Source organism: Mustela lutreola, chromosome 18 (genome assembly GCF_030435805.1).
Source record: "Mustela lutreola isolate mMusLut2 chromosome 18, mMusLut2.pri, whole genome shotgun sequence".
Lineage (NCBI taxonomy): Eukaryota > Metazoa > Chordata > Mammalia > Carnivora > Mustelidae > Mustela > Mustela lutreola.
Window position 1 is genome coordinate 7,734,635 of NC_081307.1, and position 19,275 is coordinate 7,753,909.

The window sequence follows — 19,275 nt, forward strand, 5'->3', positions numbered from 1 at the left end:
AATTAATTTCTCGTCCTGACCTACTACATACACACTTCTATCTGCCACAGATTTCGTGAATCACTGCTCATCGTTAACTTGTGCAACACTTTACCCCCGTCAAGGTTTCTCTTAGGAAAATACTGCCTGCCACTCACTGAAATTGTCACATAGTCCCCTATTTACTAACGTGTGAAAATCACCCTTGGTCTCATACTAAGAATAATACTTTAAGAGTAGGAAGGTACTTTCCATCATCTTCTTCCCAATAGTGCTTAGAAAGTGATGCGATTTCTCCCACCGTGTGTACATAGCAATGATCAGTGCCACCTCCTCTGTCGTTTTCCAGGACTCCTCCGGCTGGTTCAGGAGCACACTAGTGAGAAACACTGTTTTTAGGAACTTTGCAGGCTGCAGCGTCTTACGATGTGGCCAACGGTGCTCTGACTCTCCTTAGTGGGTCTCCCATCAAGCTGTGAAGTGGAGCCATAGCTACTCTTTTAATTGATCTTTTCCTGCAATAAAACTCATGAAGTCTCCTGCCCAGGCCCCTCTCCCCTTAGGCACAGAGGTGGCCGGGCCAGTACTGAAAAAGTTTTTCCTGATGTTAACCTAGAAGGAACACAAAACGTGAACTCTTTTCTGTGGGCTGTTCTGCAATGTTTGCACAGTCTGGGCTTATCCTGTGTCTGTCACCAAGTCCGAGAGCTTGAACGGACTTAGGTTCCCAGCACTTGAAAAATGCCAGGGCAGACATGCAGTCTCTAAGCAAAACCAAGAAGTACGCAATTAAAAACTTTGTTTGCACAGATGCGAAGGCATGGAAATTTATACGGCAAGGTCTGAATTCCAAAGTTTGTTTGTTTTAATTACACACCCAACCAAATGCATAAAATTTCACAAAATGAGTGTCATGAAAATGTCATCTGTTCTATTTTTAGCCTGAAATATGGAGCTCTGAAAAGCAGGGCTGTCATAAATTTTCACACTTGGGGATAAGATGACTTCTAACCAGGGGGAAAAACACTCCCACACCCAGATCTAACAGTGGTAAACAGTTTTTATTCAGGCAATGAAACATGGAAAAAATATATTAGTAATCATTATAATAATTTCATTTGTGTGAGTATAACTTTTACAAATATTTACCTGACATATAAAAGGGAAAGTACTGTGCATATAAAATTTATGTAGATGATTATTCCACACAACACAATCCTGATAGCAGTAGTCAGTGCAGCGTTCACTCCTTGGGACGACAGGCTCCTCGCACGCGGCTCGGCGCCTGCGGGGACACGGCAGAAGCACGTGTGCGGCTGACATTGACTTGTTGGCACGTGAGTACAAATGGGCATCTACTGGCAAACACGCTTGCTAACAGCAACACTGAAAGGTTTACTGCTGCCTCTGAGGTTTAAAGGAATGCCTGGATCCCGCCCCCTGGGTGACCAGGACAGCGTGGAAGCCGCGCGCGTGGCCAGTGACCCGCAGGTGGCCCTGCATCTGGACTGGGTGCAGTCCCGGAGTTCACATCCGTCCACGTCCACGTGGAAATTACTGACAGAGCATCTGCTAACAATGGGACTGGGACCTACTCTGTGTATGTTTCAGATACCACTGACAGGCAGAGGGGGACAAAGTGACACCTTCACGGCCCTACAGTGAAGAGTGGATACAGGGGAAGTTTGAGCCACACCTCAGCTCTGTGCCTGGCCTCCTCCACACGAGTTGGAACCAATACTTGGACTGCCACAGGCCAGCGTCACACGCGACACCTCCATGTTAGAACTATAACCAGAATATATATATATATATATATATATATATATATATATATGTAATAGCTGTAACCATATTATAGTTAATAAAGTTATTCCTTAGGAATCTTGTTTGTCCAAATCTAACTGCATGCTAAGAGGCACAGACATGGGATCGCATTTGGATGAAGAACTACGGAAAGTGCAACCTTTAGTCTCCGGAATGCCGGCTCTGGGCACGAGGGCGTGGGTCTTCCCTGGAAATGCTGCCATTGACATATCTGCCAGGGAGACCCTTAGAGAGAAGTGTGTAGTGTATCAGTTCCTTTACCTGTACTAGGCGGGAGACTCAAGGTTTGAGAGATACATTGCTCTTTCAAAGCCACTGGAATGTGGAGGCCAGTCAAACCTTTTTGGAAGAAGTCTCCTCAAAATGCTACTTCTTTTAAATCTTTGAAGAAGATGACTTCTTAGACCTTTGGCTTGGCATTCTGGGATTCCCAGACTATATTTTATTCTTTAATAAGCAAATAATAATCTGATATCTTTTAAATTCTTTAGACTATATACATCTTTACTTTAAAATCCTTTGCCTAAATCATTTACTCTTTCAACACTTAGTTTCTCTCTTCCCAACAAGAGGATAAAATAAGAAACCCACATCGTCCGAGAGCAAGCTCGCACGGTCACAGACTACAGAGGAACGATAGTCGTGTACGACTTGGGAAACAGCTACCAGTTGTAGTGGAGAACCAGAGGAAATAAACAGGGAGCATCAGAGCTTCTGCCCCAGCAAAAAAGGCGTGCTGAATCATCTCCATCCACAGCTCACCAGACTTACCAATGCCAGCTCTTTAAAACTCTATTCTGAGCTGCAAAGCCACCACTGGGTCCTCTGTTACCTGCCTTGACTGAAAATGTGTGCTTCACTCTGGCTGCTTAGTCAGCCCAGGAATGTTCTGGGCACTTGATGCTCCCTGTGTATAAACAGTGCTAATGCAGGGCTGTCTAAAAAACGTCTTAAGTATTTGTGTGAGGGTTGCACAAAGTGTAGGACAGGAAGGAAGGGTAACTGGCTGGAAAGAAAATTCAGCCTGAGCTAGCCTCCAAAATGAAACGTAAATCTCCCCTTAGATTCCATATCATTCTGGAAGGCTGCCAGAGCCTCAGAGTTTTTCACCATCATGTGTTTCTGCACTTCCTAATTTGGGCTGGGTCTGAAGAAGCTAGATACCACGTGAGAAAAATGGGCTTCTCAGTATTTCCAGAACAGTTTTACAGAACAAAAGGTTTGGACAGGTCACTGGGTTCCAGGAGCTTCTCCAAATAAAGTAAATCTCCGGAGGGCTGACCAACCAAGTGGCAAACTGTTCGGTCTGTCTTGTACTAAATCTTCCCATTAAAATACTTTTAGATAAAGACTATCTATCTACATGTTGGCGAAGTCAAAAACTTGAGAAATAGCTCTGGGTTCAGAATCTCAACAAGACTGATCACCTAATACCCCCAAACCTATCTGGGACAGCAGCTTCCTTTCACCTTCCCTCCCCATTCTTGTTAATGGGGTTTATTACCGCCCACCTAACAACTCAAGAGCCCTCACATGCTTTGAAGCAAAATTCTAGGCTATGTTCTTACTCTTTAGAATTTTGTAAGTTTTTTTTTCTCTTGCTTATTTTTAAAGAAAAAAAAAACATACTTCTTTCTGCCCAGGATATTCTCTTGATGTACCAGCTGAGCAAGCTACATTTTTCTTCTTGTTGGAGAATATCCACCTATTAAGTGAGAAGGAAGAACATTCCCTTGTAATGGCCGTTGGCTGAGAAGCCAGTGGCAAACTTGGCTTAAACAGGGCCCTTTCGTGGTCCTTGGACAGCAACCTCACTTACTGGGGTCTTTTTAGGGGGCATCTTCCACCAGCGTGCTAGGGAAGGATTGTCGTCACCTTGGTTTTAACACACAGCTACTTTTTTTATATACATAAGAAGCCTAAATGGAGGACGATGGATTTAGAATGGAGACCACTATAAAAGCCTTTCATGCTTAAAACAGATCAATATAAAACAAATAAACATGGATATCTCAGCAAAACACAGCAGCAAAAAGGTTTGGCAACACTTCTTTCTGCAAAATGCAAAGTGAATTTCCCTAGTAGTGGAGGACTGAGAGACATCAGTTCCACCAACTGGAGACACTCGTACATCGCGGATACTGTGACTCCAGTATCACACTCACACTGAAGCACAGTGACTGCTTTCAATGCCCAAATGATTGTCAAGTCATTTCTCCAACTACAGATCATTTCAGTTGTTCTTTTTTTGTACAAAATATTAAGACAGTAGGCTTTAAAATACAGCCTAAGCACCAATTACGATAAATGCATATTGGCAAGACGTGACTTCTAGCTTTAAAAGACATTATGGACCTCCCTGGGGCTAACGATTGCACCCATGTGAATAGTACACTGCTAAAGAAAAATGCATTTTTCAAGATCTATAGAGGTTCTCCACTAGGCACAATTCATTGCTGAAGTTGGATCATGCAAGAGTTTTTACAAGAAAGGTACGAAAACTTACATGTACTGAATATAGTGCATATCACCATGAAGACTTTCAGGGTGTAAGATTAAGACAAAAGAGTGCTTTCAAACACTGCATGGATTTGGTTCTGCCTACCAAATGGAAGGGAGTTCACTGGTGTTACATGGAAAATGTCCGTCTTAGGGCTAACAGTCCCATCACCCTGACCCATGTCCAGGAAGAACTTGAGGAATTTGGTCTTGTGACTATGGTTTTGTTCCCTGCGCTCCTCTCCTCCAGGATCCAAACGCTCTTTGTTTAACAATATTCAAAATGTGCTGATTTTTGGAGTGGCTCACAGGATTTTTATAGCCCATTTTATTAAACACTCTATTAAGTTTGAAAGGATTTTTTGCCTTTAAAAAAAAAAAAACTGAAGAACAATGCATCGCACTTATAAAAACTCAACTGTTTCCTCACCTAACAATCACTAGTAGGGTTACAATTACCTTCTAACTCAATGAGATCACCTAAGCCTTTTACAAGTAGATTTTCTTTGCATATTTCACATAGAAAGATGGTGAAGAGTCAATGCTGATTTTGTAGCAACAAACAGAAGCAGAGGAGACAGAATGGCTCTGGGACAGACTTGCCAAACCTTGGCTTAGAGGGAGTCCCACCAGCGCTGCCCTTCGTGCAGTCTGGGACTGACCCCAAAGGGGCCACACATGTCAGGGCTGAGGAGTGTCCAAATACCAGGGCAACGAAACACTGTGGCAAAAAGTCTTCCCCAGATGTAAAACCCGAGTCTGGGGTCTTCGCACCTTCAATTCCCCAAATTCTGAGGTTGGCATTCTGGGCCACGACTCTATTTCAAAACAGGGTTTTACATCTATGGAAATACACTCTTGTGTGGAGAAGCTCTTATTTGACTCTGCTTCAGAGGAAAAAACAGCAGCATATATATAAGCATATATGTGTGTGTGTATGTGTGTGTAGAAACAGGTACTAGTCCCTTCTTGTTTATAAACTAGAAGTAACAATAGGCCAAATTATTTCCTCCCTCAAATAAAACTACCAATGCTGAATGCTAAATTTAAAAGATGAAATAAATAGGTCACCAAAAAATTCAGACAGCTGGTGGACAGAAGATGATCCCAAACAGGAGCCACAAAATCCCAAATTTAACGTGCTTGGAAAAGAAAAGACGACTTTTAAAAATGGACTAAAGATAGAGAAATCACGACCCCAACCTTAGCAGCCTGACCAAACCTGTCAGCGGACAATGCTCAGACGCTATTCCTCCCGGGACTGTGCGATGCTCTAGGGCTCCTTCCAGGGCTGTTGTGTTGGCAGCAAAGCGGGACAGGCAGCAGTAGGCATGTGCTTTTTAAAGTTTTTTTTTTTTTTTTTCTCTGCAAAGGGACAATTATTCCTGGATAAGGCAAGATAACTGTGGTTAATAGAAAAGCAGCCAAATGCAGATCTGCTGAGCTAACAAGGGAACTCAGTCTGTCTTCCCCAGCTTTGCAATCAGCTCATCGCAGATTTTCGTTAGTTCCTCGATTTCTTGGTTCTGAAAGACAAACAACATGGTTATGTCGGCCACTCCACATCCTGAGATCAAGGCAATGACAACTAGTCCCAAGACTGGCTACGTTCTGCCTAGACATCCTAGCTCGGTGGTTCGTAACATTTCTACATCAGAGACCCTTTAAAGAAAGGGACCCTTCTCCCCTGAAAAATGTTCATGAGTTCACAACGTCATGCTTCAGTTGAGCAGGGGATGAAGGTAACCACTGGCCCTCTGCAGCTTGCCCGGGAACCTCTTAGTTCTCAAATTTTCTTGTTATCACAGGAATCATCTGTGATATTTGTTACAAACACAGGTACCTGGGACCTCACTCAGCCCATCAGCACCTCCAGGGACCTGGGATTCTGGAGTCTGACTATGCCAAGGAACAACGTCTAGGGGTTAGCAGACCCCATGATAGAAACCCTTGCTTCAGCTAAATGGATGCCACAGGCATGAGCACATAATTGAAGATACAGTAAGAAAAACACCAGAGGCACACAAAAAAATGAAGTCTAAGAATCAATGAATAGTGAGAAATAGGGACCTGATTTTTATCTGCCTGCAGCAGAATTTCTCAACCACGGACGGCACTGCTGACATTTTGGACTGGGTCAGTGTTTGTAGTAGGGACTGTCCTATGCATTGTTACATGTTGAGGGGCGCCAGCTGTGACAACTTAACATGCCTCTAGATGCCACCAGTGTCCCCAGGAGGGTAAAACTGCAGTGAAGGGGCAAGATGCCTTCATGTATTATGCCAAAAAAAAAAAAAAAAAAAAAAAAAAGGAAAGAAAGAAAGAAGAAAAGATAGCCCCAGAGCCTAAGAAGTGTCTGGTCCCCTAAACTTTAGTTAATGCAATTTCCTCTCTGCATCCGTCCTGGGGATGTTTCCGACTCATATGCTTGGGAATTAACGGTCTCCTTGTTTGTGTCCACCTGAATCAGTTCCCAGGGGAGCTGGATCAAAGTGTCTGGGCAAAAAGACAAGGCTTCTCTTTCATACAAATCCACTACAAGCTAACCTCTGCCAATAAGGAAAACCAAGTGTCTCTCTGGTTGTCCCACCACACTCCTCTGCGTACCTTCTGCTGAAGGGCTCTTTCCAGGGACTCCACCTTCATCTGCTCCTTCCGGAGTCCGGCATGGAGAGCTGCGCTCTCAGCCTTTGCTTTTGTTCGAACCTGAGCAATCTCTTCATTGGCTCTGTTTGTGGCGTTTTGTTTGCAGAATAAAGGGACAAGAAGCACCTGGTTAGTCATCGGCCAGAGCTAAGGAGTCAAGATGCTAACCACTGACATTTGTGAGACACAGACTAAAAGAAATGACAACACAAGGGAAACATCGGTGACTTACACCATTCAATTTAAATTTATAAATATTCAATTGACACATAACTGCTAAGGACATTTCCAAGGTGCAAACCAGTGGTGGAATTAATCTGATAGGTCATAGTGAGTTCAAAATTTATGTCATTAGAAAATGGAATCATGTGACAGTTTCTACAGCAATCTTAGATTTTTTTTTTTAACTTAGGACAATAGCAGGCAGGGTCATCTGTGGGACTGTCACAGCTAGAGAGTCAGGACACTAACCACTGTCATCTATGACGCTAGAATTTAAAGTAACTTCATTAATGAGATACAAAAGAAATTTAAAAAACTATATGTCAATTGATAAATAGCCAATTAATTGACGACAGGATGCTAAGAATGCTTTCATCAGAAGCATGAAAATTTAAATGATAAACTTTTAAATTTATCAGCTTGGCAAATATTAACCAGGATGATCTTATTCTGTGATGGCCAAGGTGCCAGAAAACAGACTCACCAGCTGCTGGGGGAAACGAAAGCTGGTGCTGTCTTTGTGGAGGGGGATATGGTTGCAACTATTGTAATTTAAAATGCATACATCTTCTGACCCAGCAATTCCCTTGAAGTAACATATCCACAGCAATACTCCCACTCTGCACAATTGTGTACACAAGGATATGGACATTCCATTGTTTGCAATGGAAAAAGGTGTGAAACTATCTAAACGCCCATCGGTAAAGGAATGGGATAATCCTACAACCTAATAAAAATAACTAGATGGAACTACATGTTTTGAGATAGAAAATGGTCATGATATACTATTAAGTGAAAAAGGAAATTTGTATTTTATGACTCCGATATTATGAAAAAAAAAAGTCTAAAGCCATTTTGGGTAGTATTTGAAAAGGCACAAAGAAAAAACTGGAAGAACACATTATAAACCTTTGGTAGCAGCACCTCTGGGAGCAAGAAGGAAAGAAAGGAATTTGAAATGATTTACAAACATGAAGAGGGAGAGGAAAATGTACAAGTAGGTATTACTTTTTAGCTAAAAAATAAAGTTGGAAGCATTCTTGAGACTATTCCTCAGGACAAATTCCAAATGTGCTGGACTTAAGGGTTAAAAAAAATAAATGAAGTCATAAAAGTGTTAGAAGGAAAACATGGGAGTATATTTCATATTCAGCCCAGAGAAGATCTTTGTTACCACAACAGAAAATCCTGAGTAAAAGAAATAACTGACAAATTTCACTACAGAAAAATAAATTCCTGCACATCAAAAAACACTAGAAGGCAAGAAGACAAATTAGAAAAATCATTTACAACTCATATCACAAAGGGCTGGCCTCTTTAGTGCATAAATATAACTATATATATATAAACTGACAATAGAAAACTGGGCAAAGAATAGAATCATTCACGGTAAGGCTAGTATAGGTATAGACAGTTGCTAAAATATGTTCAATTTTATTCCACAATCAAAACTACATTGAATAAAATAAATGCTCTATTTGCTTATCAAAAAAAGAAACCCCCAACTAAACTGAAATACCACCTTTATCAATTGGATTTGCAGAAAACAAAAAATTTGGTCTGCTGGCTAAGCCGTAGGGGGAAGAGAAGCTTTTGTACTTCACATAGGGATAAACTGATAAATGTCGAATGAGGGCAATTTGACAACACTTATCATAATTACAAATTTGTATTATTCTTTGGCCCAGTAATTCCTTTTCCAGCATACAGAAAGCTCACCAAATGCATGCCAAATGATAATAATCCAAGGTTCCTTATAGCAGCCCTGTTTGTAGTGGCTGGGAAATAACTTGAGTGTCCCATAGGAGAGGGGTTTGGTTAAAGAAATGACACATTTCAACACTGGCACACCATATGGCTGTTAAGAAAAATATGGAAGCTCTTCATGGATTGCTATGGAAGGATTTCCAAAATGCACTGCTAAATGAAAAAAAGCAAAGTATGCTGTCATTTGTATAGCAAAGGGAGAGTCTTACCACAGTAAAAAAAAAAAAAAATGGTAATCACATGGTGTGTTGGAGGTGTTAGTTAAGGCCACTGTTGTGCGATATACAGAGCAAATCAACAGGTTGTACACCTTAAACTTGCACAACCATTTATGTTCATTATACCTCCATAAAGCTGGAGGAGGGGAGGCCAGAGGAAAAGGGATGGGGAGAGAGAGATAAAGTGTACCTTTTTATTCTTTTTAATGTTTGAAGCATGTGAAGATTCTACCTATTCAAAAAATTAAATAATAAAAGGCATGCACGCACACACACACACACACACACCAATGCAACCTGGAGTTGCCAAACAAGGTTGAGGGCTTTTTGGGCCTTTTTCAGTCTTCCCACCACACCATGAACCGTGAAACAGATTTACTGCAAGCTCTCACTTGTCTAGTTTTTCTTCTGCGTGGATCTTCAGAGCCTGGTATCGCTGTTCCTCTTGTTTAACTCTGGCTAAGTAATCCTGAGCACATTTTTTCAAGGCTTCTTCATTCTGTTCCAAAGTCACAATTTAAAATAAAAGGAACTGGTCATTTTATTTTTCTCCCCCTAGTGACAAATCATGTACCCGAGTTTTTTTAAAAACAAGAAAAGCTAATTAATTCAGATGCCTTTAGGTTATATTCCACGATAATTCAAAACAGGCACAACTAATTCTTACTGAAGAAATTCTAGATAATTTCTTCATGTATAAATTTTCAAAACATAGTAAGTTTCAGTTATATCAATACACCCGGTTTAGGGAGGCCGTCATTCAAAAGTAAATGGCAGGGGTGCCTGGCTGGCTTAGTCAGGAGACCACGTGACTCTTGACCTTGGGGTTGTGAATTCAAGCCCCATGTTGGCTATAGAGATTACTTAAAAAATAAATCTTATAAAAAGAAAGAGCTCAAAAGTGAATGTCAATCTCAGTCCCCTTTTAGGTAAGTTGGCCATTTTCATTTTTATTTTACTATGAAAAAAAAAAAAGAATGTTCACTGCTACAAATGTGTCTTATTGATGGCATGCAAATAAGGTGAATCAATACATCCACTTACATGTAAATTTAAAGGAGCCTCGTTAGCGCAGTAGGTAGCACATCAGTCTCATACACGTAAATTTAAAACATAATACTTATTTTCCTCTAGAATATGTAGCCCGAATTTTTCAGTGCAAATATTCCCTTTTCTTATTTAAATTAAATTGGTAAATTATCAAAACAATTTCTAGAATTCTCCTAAGGTCTGAGGGTTCCACTTCTACTACACTCCATGCCACACTCTGGCTGTGGCCTAACCCAGGAGGGGAATGACCAAGACAGGCCACTTGGTGGGCCAGATGCCTGAACCACCACAGAAAGAGAAAAGGGGACAGAAAAACCAGCCTTCCCTGGAACAGAAGATACAAGGCCAATGAAATACAGACCCCAATCCCCTATAGGCTAGCCACACGTTTGGCATGTATGTTTAAAGTTCCATTACTGAGAAAATACACTACTAAGGAGGCAAGAGGAAAAGGACATGCTACCTTCTTGAACCCTTCCAGAACACCTTTCAGGTTCTCGTATCTCCTGAAGAGATCAGAAAGGGACCTTTCCACAGAGTTAAGGTCAGCCAGGGCCTGCTCCTTCTCCATGGTCAGTTGCTGGAAGCTTTTCTGAGAGGTCATAGTTGTCCTCTGCTCATCTTCTGTGAACCACAATCAAAGGTAAAGGCAGATTCACACAACAGATGGTTATCAGCTGCTCTCTGTGAGCTAAGCCATATTCTTGGTCGGGGGACTCAACAGTGGACATAACAAAGTTCCTCTCAAGGACTTACGTTAGTGGCAGATTCAGATCATGACAAGTGATGGGGGAAAACCAAAGCAGAAAAAGAGAGGTGGGGTTTCTTTTTCAAATAGAGTGCCTCTCTCAGAGGAAGGATTTGAACAGGGACGCAAAGAAGCTGAGGGTGGGAGCCATGCAGCTACCCAGGAGGAGAATATCCCAGCAGGGGAACAGGGGTGGCAAAGGCCATATGCTGGGGAGGCAAGATGTGATATGGACTGTAGAAAGTATGATTTCAGTGCTAAAGTAGAGAAAGATTCAGGTAGTCAGTCAGTCCTGACAATACTGGCTGCAGAGTTTTCTCTAAATTCAATGCAGGAGCACCGACCATCATCATTTTGTAAAAGGTATCAGTGCGTTAGATAGAGGGAAAAAGTACAACTTGCAGCAGAGTAAGGACTGCACCCAAATGAAGACCCTGTCCAGGAGTACTGTGATGTGGGTTGGCGATCAACCTCCTGGGGGCCAGGTAGAGGGGTTTTTACAAAATTCAAGCATTCGCTAGTCTCTACAATGAACCTAACGACAGCTGACGCTCATTACTTGTGGACTGTGTTTTTGTGAATTCATCTACTTGCTACAACTTATATGTAAACCCAAAACCAGTCCTTCTGCTACATTTCTGGTCATGCGCAAAGGGGCAGAAAATGTCAAGTCACTTGACATGCACATTCTCGTCTAAGGCTAAACTGGCTGACATGCTGTCTCCTTGTTTCATACTGTAACAAGTGTCCTTTTCAGGCTATTTAGTATCATGATTTTGTATTTTTGTGCTTCCTGTGGGTGATTTTGTTGCCTAAAATGGTCCCCGAGTCTACATGGTGCTGAGGTGCTGTCAAGGGCTTTGAAGAGCTAGAAGGCTATGATGGAGAAAATACCTTCATGGGATCATCTTCATTCAGGCATGATCTATAACACTGCGGGCCATGAGTTCAATGTTAATGAATCAGCATTAAATCAAATGTCTTTAAACAGAAATACACATGAGACAAGATTATGTACTGACAACGATGTTGTGACCTGAGGCCCACAGGAACCTCACCTGTACTTCCCCTAAAGCAACAGCTCAGTATTTGCTAATTCAGTGTTTGTGGCAACTTTGTATGACAGAACCACTGCAAACAGTGAGAATCAACTGAATCTAAAGGATGGACAAGTGGAAGCTTGTGTTCTGATTTGAAGATCATCTATGCAGGGATGCCTGGGTGGCTCAGTTGGTTAAGCCACCACCTTTGGCTTAAGTCATGATCCCAGCATCCTGGGATGGGGTCCCCTATTGGGCTTCTCCTGCTCTGCAGGGAGCCTGCTTCTCCCTCTCCCTCAGCCTCTCCCCCTGCTTGTGCTCTCCCTCTCTCTTTCTCTGTCAAAGAAAATCTTAAGAAAAAAAAAAGAAAAGAAAAAGAAAAAGAAAAAAGCAAGCAAGCAAGCAAGAAAGAAAATCATCTACAGAACCTATGGCTCACACCACAGAAAAAAAACGTCTGGGGTGCCTGGGTGGCTCAGTCAGCTAAGTGTCCGCCTCCTGGCTTTGGCTTAGGTCATGATCTCAGGGTCATGAGATTGAGCCCCAAGTCTGGCTTCCCAGTCGGTGGGAGTCTGCTTGAAATTCTCTCTCTCCCTCTCCCTCTGTTCCCCCCGTCATGCGTATGCACATACTCGCTCTCAAATAATTAAATAAAACCTTTAAAGTAAACAAATGTTCTTACCAATCATTTGAGCAATGGTCTTTTCATATTCAGCCACAATTTTCCTTAAAAAAAATTATCAGAAGAGAATTTTCAATGGAAATTTGAGAAATGCTGCTCTAAACAATTAAACACAGTAACAAACACGTGAACATCATATAGAATGTTCAATGAATGAATATCTGAGTGATGTTCACATGAACAAATTTTATATAACCCAGTTATCTGCTTTGGGGCTTTTAATGTTAATGTAAGATTTGCTCATTATTGTTAAAAAAAAATCTTTCTAAAGATTTTATGTTAATAAGCCTTTTATTCTATTTATTTTATTCTATCTATAGAAAATGCCCTCAATTTCTTTTGCCCCTCATGTAAATGATCTCAAGGAAATACATTAATTCTGCCTAGACAAATCAATCTTTCACTAAATAAGGGGGTTCCCATTCTTGGGGTTTTTCCTAAAAGTCTGATCTGAGTTCAGGCTTTCCAGGCCCCCATCCACTCTTTTGGACAGTCAGTCACAAGTTCTATTTTACTGTCCTAGTTCCAAAAGCATTTCAACTATTCAAAGACTTTAAAGATCACCCTATCACATTAGCCTTTCTTTTTGGCCAAGTGCAATGAAGTTTCCCTGGACCTGTCCAGTGAGATAAGGGCTCTTCCTTTTGACCCCTCATTGAAAAATGATGGCTCCCCTGCCCGTCGCTGGTGGTATCCATCACGTTGGTCCAAGTTTCTTCTGACGGCTGCTGTAAGCTAAGGGCAGAGGCTGTCCCTTCCTCTCCACTACACACAGCACGGGAGCTCACACCCAGTAAATGCTCACAAAGCAAGTAATACAAGAGCTACAAATTCGATTGGGCATAATTAAAATGTTTCTTCATCATTCAAGTGCTGACTGTACAAGTATATAAATTATGCTTTTTCTTCTTTTTCCATACTATCTTTAGTTATTTCATAGCTTCTAACTCTCCTTTCTAAGGAATGAACAGCAAAAAATAAAAAAGATTTCAATTTAAGATCAACCAATTTTGTTTCCCCTTAACATGCTTTTTATAATCTATTTGGTAGTTATGAAATTTGAAGCCATCATGCATAACTGATTTTAAAAAAGCGTAACAAATTATATTGCCTCCATAACTGAATATGTCAATAAATCTTATTATTCTGTAGTTTAAGTGGATTTTTCACACAAGCTAAGAATTATGTGGGTTCTGCTTACTTGCAATGTTCTCGACAACCCACAAGAGGCTACAGTATTTGAATAACTGGTCAGCAACACTCTTGAAAAGACATTGCCAATCACAAATTAAGGTGCAAATATCAATGCTGTCTAGTTCTCAACAATTGGTTCTGTGATAAGCAAATACTGTCATTACTACATTTATATTAAATCTAACAAAGCATAATAAAGAGATCCAACCCCTCCCCCAAACCTCTAGTCTAACCTCATCTCCAAGACTTCTTGTCGGGTTTCTTCGTATTTTTTCTTCCATTCATTTGCTTCAATTTCCTTAGTGATTATCTAAATTATAATAGAGATAAAGCTTGGTTAACCTACTGAATCTACTACAGTTTGAATTTAAGATTGGAAACTGAAAACACACAACCAGATCCATCCTGAGACATTCAAGCTACACTGGGAATATCGACCCTCAACATCTGTGTACAATACGCACAAGCATTTGGAAAAATGTCCTCTCTGCCCCATAGGATGGTGGAAATGTAGCCACCAAAGTAAAGGTGAACAGAACATCCCCCAGGAAAGTTCCAAGTGATAATCACCATCTCTAGGAATTTAACCCAGGTCCAGGGTCCAGGGTCTGCCTCCCAGCTCTGCAGGCCCAGAATCTTGATTCGGACAGGACACCAAAAGAAGAGCCATCAGCCTGGCAGAGACTCACCTTAATCAAATACTAATTTTACTTAGGATAAGAAGGAGAACTATGATAGCATCAGAGCATGACCAGCACATTCTCCTTTACATAGATTTCTGAGCATTGGCAATAATGGAGTCATAACTAGGGGCTCAGAAGTTCAAAGCCTCTAGCCAGATACACCTGTACCTTACTGCAGGCGGGTTCTTGCTCCTCAGACCAGCACCCAAATCCCTGTTTGGGACGCCCTTACTAAATCGTTACCTCAAACTCCATGAGCATGGACAGAGCCTTGAGAGGCATCACTGTTCTTTTATTATACTTCTCCATGCTTCTTTCTTCCTAATTGATACATTCTTTATTTTGGTGCCTTAAATCAGAATCTCAATCAACTAGTAGCCTACCCATCTGCTTCAGGTGTCAAGGCACATTCTTGCCCTGTTCCATTAAGCAGTCATCATCCCATTGTTTCACTCCTGGGAGGAAGATGAGGTCATTTTTCTCATTGACAAGATTTTGGTAGGACCTCCTCACCACTGCTTCCAAGTTTTGACTATAGGATCAGCTGATATCCCTCCTTATCAACCTAATGCTATTTTGTGAGGTTCTTAACTACTCGTATTGTATTATAAAAATAACATCGCTGCACTAAGGGACTTTCCCTTCTTAAAAAAAAAGGGGGGGGGTGAAATCATCAAGAGACACATAAGGCAAACTCATAAAATACAGCACAGAAATATAATGCGAGAGGGTAGTAACTGACTAAGAGCGCATGATTGTGTCTTTCATTTTTTTTTTGATCACCCAGGAAAGGCCTAGCAGTAATCTATTTAGTAATCTCTTGAACAGAGGCTGTTCAAGAGACACAGGAAAGGAGGAATTTAAGAGTGAGCTGTTTAATTAAAGAATGGATCAAAGTGGGAAGCAATTTTATATTATTGCAAGTCTGCACTGATTTAGTTACATATGTGGGAAGAGTTGGCAGAATTCGACATTTAAAAAACTTCAAAAGGCTGAGAGATAAAGAAGCGTGGTTAGCTTTCTCCCTAGGACTACTGCAATGAGAGTTTTAAAGGGAGCCCTTTCTGTGAGCTACACAAGCTAAGGAAATAAGAACTTCCAGCTGGGGATAACTCAAGCCAAACAGAGATGGGATCTCCCTGTGGGCGCATGGGTTTCACAAAGACAGGGTGTGATAAGTGGACAGAACATGAGGACTTTTACCTCTTCTCTGATGAGAGTGAGCACAGCTGTCTTATCTGATTCACTGAGGCAGATGCCATCCAGGGGGCTCTCTCCTCCACAGGCCACAGACACGGGGGCCTTCTCCAAAGAGGATTCCAACAGTCCCTGAGGGGGCAAGAAGTTACACTTAATACCTCCAGTCTTCAGGTTCCCAACCCCAAGCATCCTTCAATAACTTCCTCATTACTCAATTGATTACAATGTTTAAAAACATGTTTGAAGACAAAAACACAGCAGGGGAAGCTTTCAAGAAAAAAATAAAATAAAATAAAACCTAGTTACAGTACTACCTAAAGGAAAAAGCACTCAAATGAATATGGGTATGAGGGGAGCAAGTTAACTTCCATTTAACAGAGGGCCCAGTGAAGTTTTCTTCTTATCCAAAAAGGAGAAAGTGCAATTATCACAGTGACCAGTCACCAAAGAACCGCATGCATGAAAAGGAAAAATGTCTCATTTTTCAGGGGGCTTCTGGGGATGATGCATTCCATGTAACTTTCCCCCAAAAAAGTATCAACTTTCAAATACCGAAATAGCAACTTTTAAACATACTGATACTTTCATGTACCTCTTTAGTCACTTTGGATGGAAATGTTTCTAAAATGGACTAGTAACTTTCAGGCCTCAGGAAGTAGAAATGGTACACACACATCTGAAGGCTGACTCCCCTGCCCCTAGCCCCAGAACGATTCAGGGTCACCAGGAACTTCAGTTGCTCTGCAGTGACGTCTGGTTCTGACCCAGCAATGCTGTCGGGCGGACAGCGTGAGTGGTCCCTGTACAAAGTGGCCACAGGTAAAGCCCAGATCTATGCCTGCACTTTCACTTTTTTGGATTCTTCCTGGCTGTTAAGTTTTCTATGTCCTTCTGATGTAGCAGCTTACTTTTATGGTAAATTCAGGTTCCAGAAAGCCACAGTGGTGACTATTTTTTCACATGAACGTGGACTTCATTCTCTGCTCTTTCATACAAGGCATTTTGGGGGCTACTTCCTCCCATCTGTGTAAGTAAACTTTTTTGCATAAATAGGAAAAAAGCTGTTCTAGTAACATCAAAAATGCCAACCCAAGTGACCTGTCAATAATCTTAACACTCTTAAGAGTCTGTACCACCAATAAGTTAGTGATTGATTATAATTAATCAGTTCTCTGGTGTCTTGTTTCAACCAAGACAGAACAGAAAGTCCAAAGCCAACTTAGACCAGCAGTTTTTTAAACTTTTCATGGTCACTACAACTCACTGTTTCCCTAGAAAAGGCTAAAAAAAATTCACACATAATTTTTGCATTTAGCTTCATGTAGAGGGGCCCAATACAGAAGACCTTGGCTCAGGCCACGGAAACAAGAATGCGAAAGCCACAAGATGGCAGCCCCCGTTTCAAGCAGCATCTGCAGGAAAGCAGTCCACCCTGCTGACAGGAGTTCATGGTCCCCCCCAGAAACACTATCTTAGGGCAGATTCATCATTCATCATTCAAAAGCCACTTGTGCGCTTTTGAATCAAACATGGCCCCTGATGATACCCACCATCCTGGTACTCATCCTCTTATGTCATCTGGTTGCCTTGAGTCTAGGCTGGACCTGGGGACTCACTTCTAAAGGGACTACAGTAAAAGCCATGGGATGTCACTTTTGAGATTAGTTTACGAAAAGACTCCAGCTTCCACATCATGAAGGACTCTCTGTGGAGAGGCCCATGTGGCAAGGAATTGATGTCTCTGAGACATGCTGACAGCCTACTGAGTGAGCTTGGAGTGGCTTCACCCCAAACTGAGCCTGGAGGTGACCACTGCTCTGGCCAATACTTTGACCGCAGCCTGCGTAAGGTCAGAGGCACCCAGCAGAACCGCCCCAGGATTCCAGAGCCAGAAAGGAGGACATCAGAAATGGTCTTGTGGATAATGAATAAACCTCTAGACATCTGAATCAGTCCATTAACGTCCTGTGCCATGCTTCTCCTCAAGAAACTTTCTCATACTCTTGCTTCCCATGAGCAAGAGCCTATAGGGAAGTAACGCTCTAGGTCAAGCTGACACATTTGGTTCACTTTGTTGTTAAATTTCTGATTCTAAGTTAACACATTTTAAAAATCACTCTTTTGTGTTTTTATTAGTTGAAACCAGAATCCACAAGTCAAATCAATTCTAGGAAACAGCCCTCCTGTGACCCTCAAGTTAGCAAGATTTTTATTTTGCGAAATAAGCCAAAAGAGTTTTCTTAGTAAGGAAAATATAGTCTGTTCTAGAGGTTGGTACCTCATTCATTTGTTGAGGGGATAAATGAGTTGTCTGCCCACTTGCTCAACAATTTAATGTGTCTGGAAGAGGCAGCATTCTGAGTGGAGGCAGGTGCTCAGGCCTCAGATGGGGGCAGATGCATCCAGATGAGGTCTATCTGCAGCTTGCGGCCCTCCCTTGGTCACTCCCTTCCACCTGGCCATGTGCTGCTCCCCTCGTGGCTCAAAATGCAACAGTTCTTACAAGAAATGTATGGCCCTCGCCTATTTTAGCCACCTTTTTCAAGAACCCTAGGATTTACCTTTTTACCTTCTTTAGTCCTTTATATTGCTTATCAAACAGCAGAGAAAGCCTACAGAATCTACCATCACAAAGAACTGACCAGACCATCTCATCCTGGGCCAGGCAATCTATTATGTTTAATAAAGATGCTAACCCAATCAATGAGTCCCAGCCTTCCAAGTGGTCTTGTTTCATGTCCCCTAATCCTGTTCCCTGTTCCCAAAGCATTCAAAATTGTGGGCCAAGAAAGACCTGTCTCCAGGGAGCCTGCTTCTGCTGCTGCCCCTGCTTGTGTGCTCTTGCTCTCTCTCTGTCAAATAAATAAATAAAAATCCTAAAAAAAGAAAGAAAGAAAGAAAGAAAGAAAGAAAGAAAGAAAGAACCTGTCTCTAGACAGTGGAACTTAATGCAGTCCTGGTTGCAGACAGGCAGTGAGCACAGATACCACCAAGGAAACCTCTCTGCTCGTGTCCTTGCAGTGGAAAAAAGAGCACCATTAGTCTCTCACAGCAAGCTGAGCTCATCCCATCTTCTGTCCTTGAACCCACCTGAGTAGCACCATGCCAGCCACAGCACTCTAACAGAGACATCCTTGGAAAAACCAAAAGAACTCAACTTTTAAGAAGTTTAAGCCTTCCTAAAAAAATAATAATAATAATAAATGGATGGACACCTAGGTGTCTTAGTTTAAGGCTCTGCCTTTGGCTCAAGTCATGATCTCAGGGTCCTGGGATCGAGCCCACATTGGGCTCTCTGCTCTAAGCTCCGCATCAGGAGCCTGCTTCTCCCTCTCTCTCTGCTTGCCTACTTGTGATCTCTTTCTCTCTCTGTTAAATAAATAAATGAAATCTTAAAAAAAAAAAAAAAAAAACATAAAAATAAATTGACCCCAACGGAAAAATGCTGCAGACCAATAGCTGATACGCAGGATGAGACCGTCCAAGCACCACTGATTACTCTGGCCTTGATCCCTTTGCT

At 41.7% G+C, this 19,275-nt stretch overlaps 1 protein-coding gene across 13 annotated transcripts in view; it reads right to left on the reverse strand.

Moving 5' to 3' along the window:
- Positions 1–1,021: 1,021 nt before the first annotated feature.
- The window catches only part of TACC1 (transforming acidic coiled-coil containing protein 1), a 116,195-nt gene continuing 97,941 nt past the window's right edge, over positions 1,022–19,275 (reverse strand). For all 13 annotated transcript variants that reach the window (XM_059156123.1, XM_059156128.1, XM_059156126.1 and 10 more), the window contains 7 exons: positions 15,759–15,884; positions 14,106–14,182; positions 12,679–12,722; positions 10,672–10,832; positions 9,551–9,657; positions 6,913–7,033; positions 1,022–5,831 (listed from right to left, as the gene is read on the reverse strand). In XM_059156123.1, the coding sequence (XP_059012106.1) occupies positions 5,763–5,831; positions 6,913–7,033; positions 9,551–9,657; positions 10,672–10,832; positions 12,679–12,722; positions 14,106–14,182; positions 15,759–15,884 (705 nt within the window). In that variant the 3' untranslated portion in view covers positions 1,022–5,762. The remainder of the gene's footprint in view (positions 5,832–6,912; positions 7,034–9,550; positions 9,658–10,671; positions 10,833–12,678; positions 12,723–14,105; positions 14,183–15,758; positions 15,885–19,275) is intronic.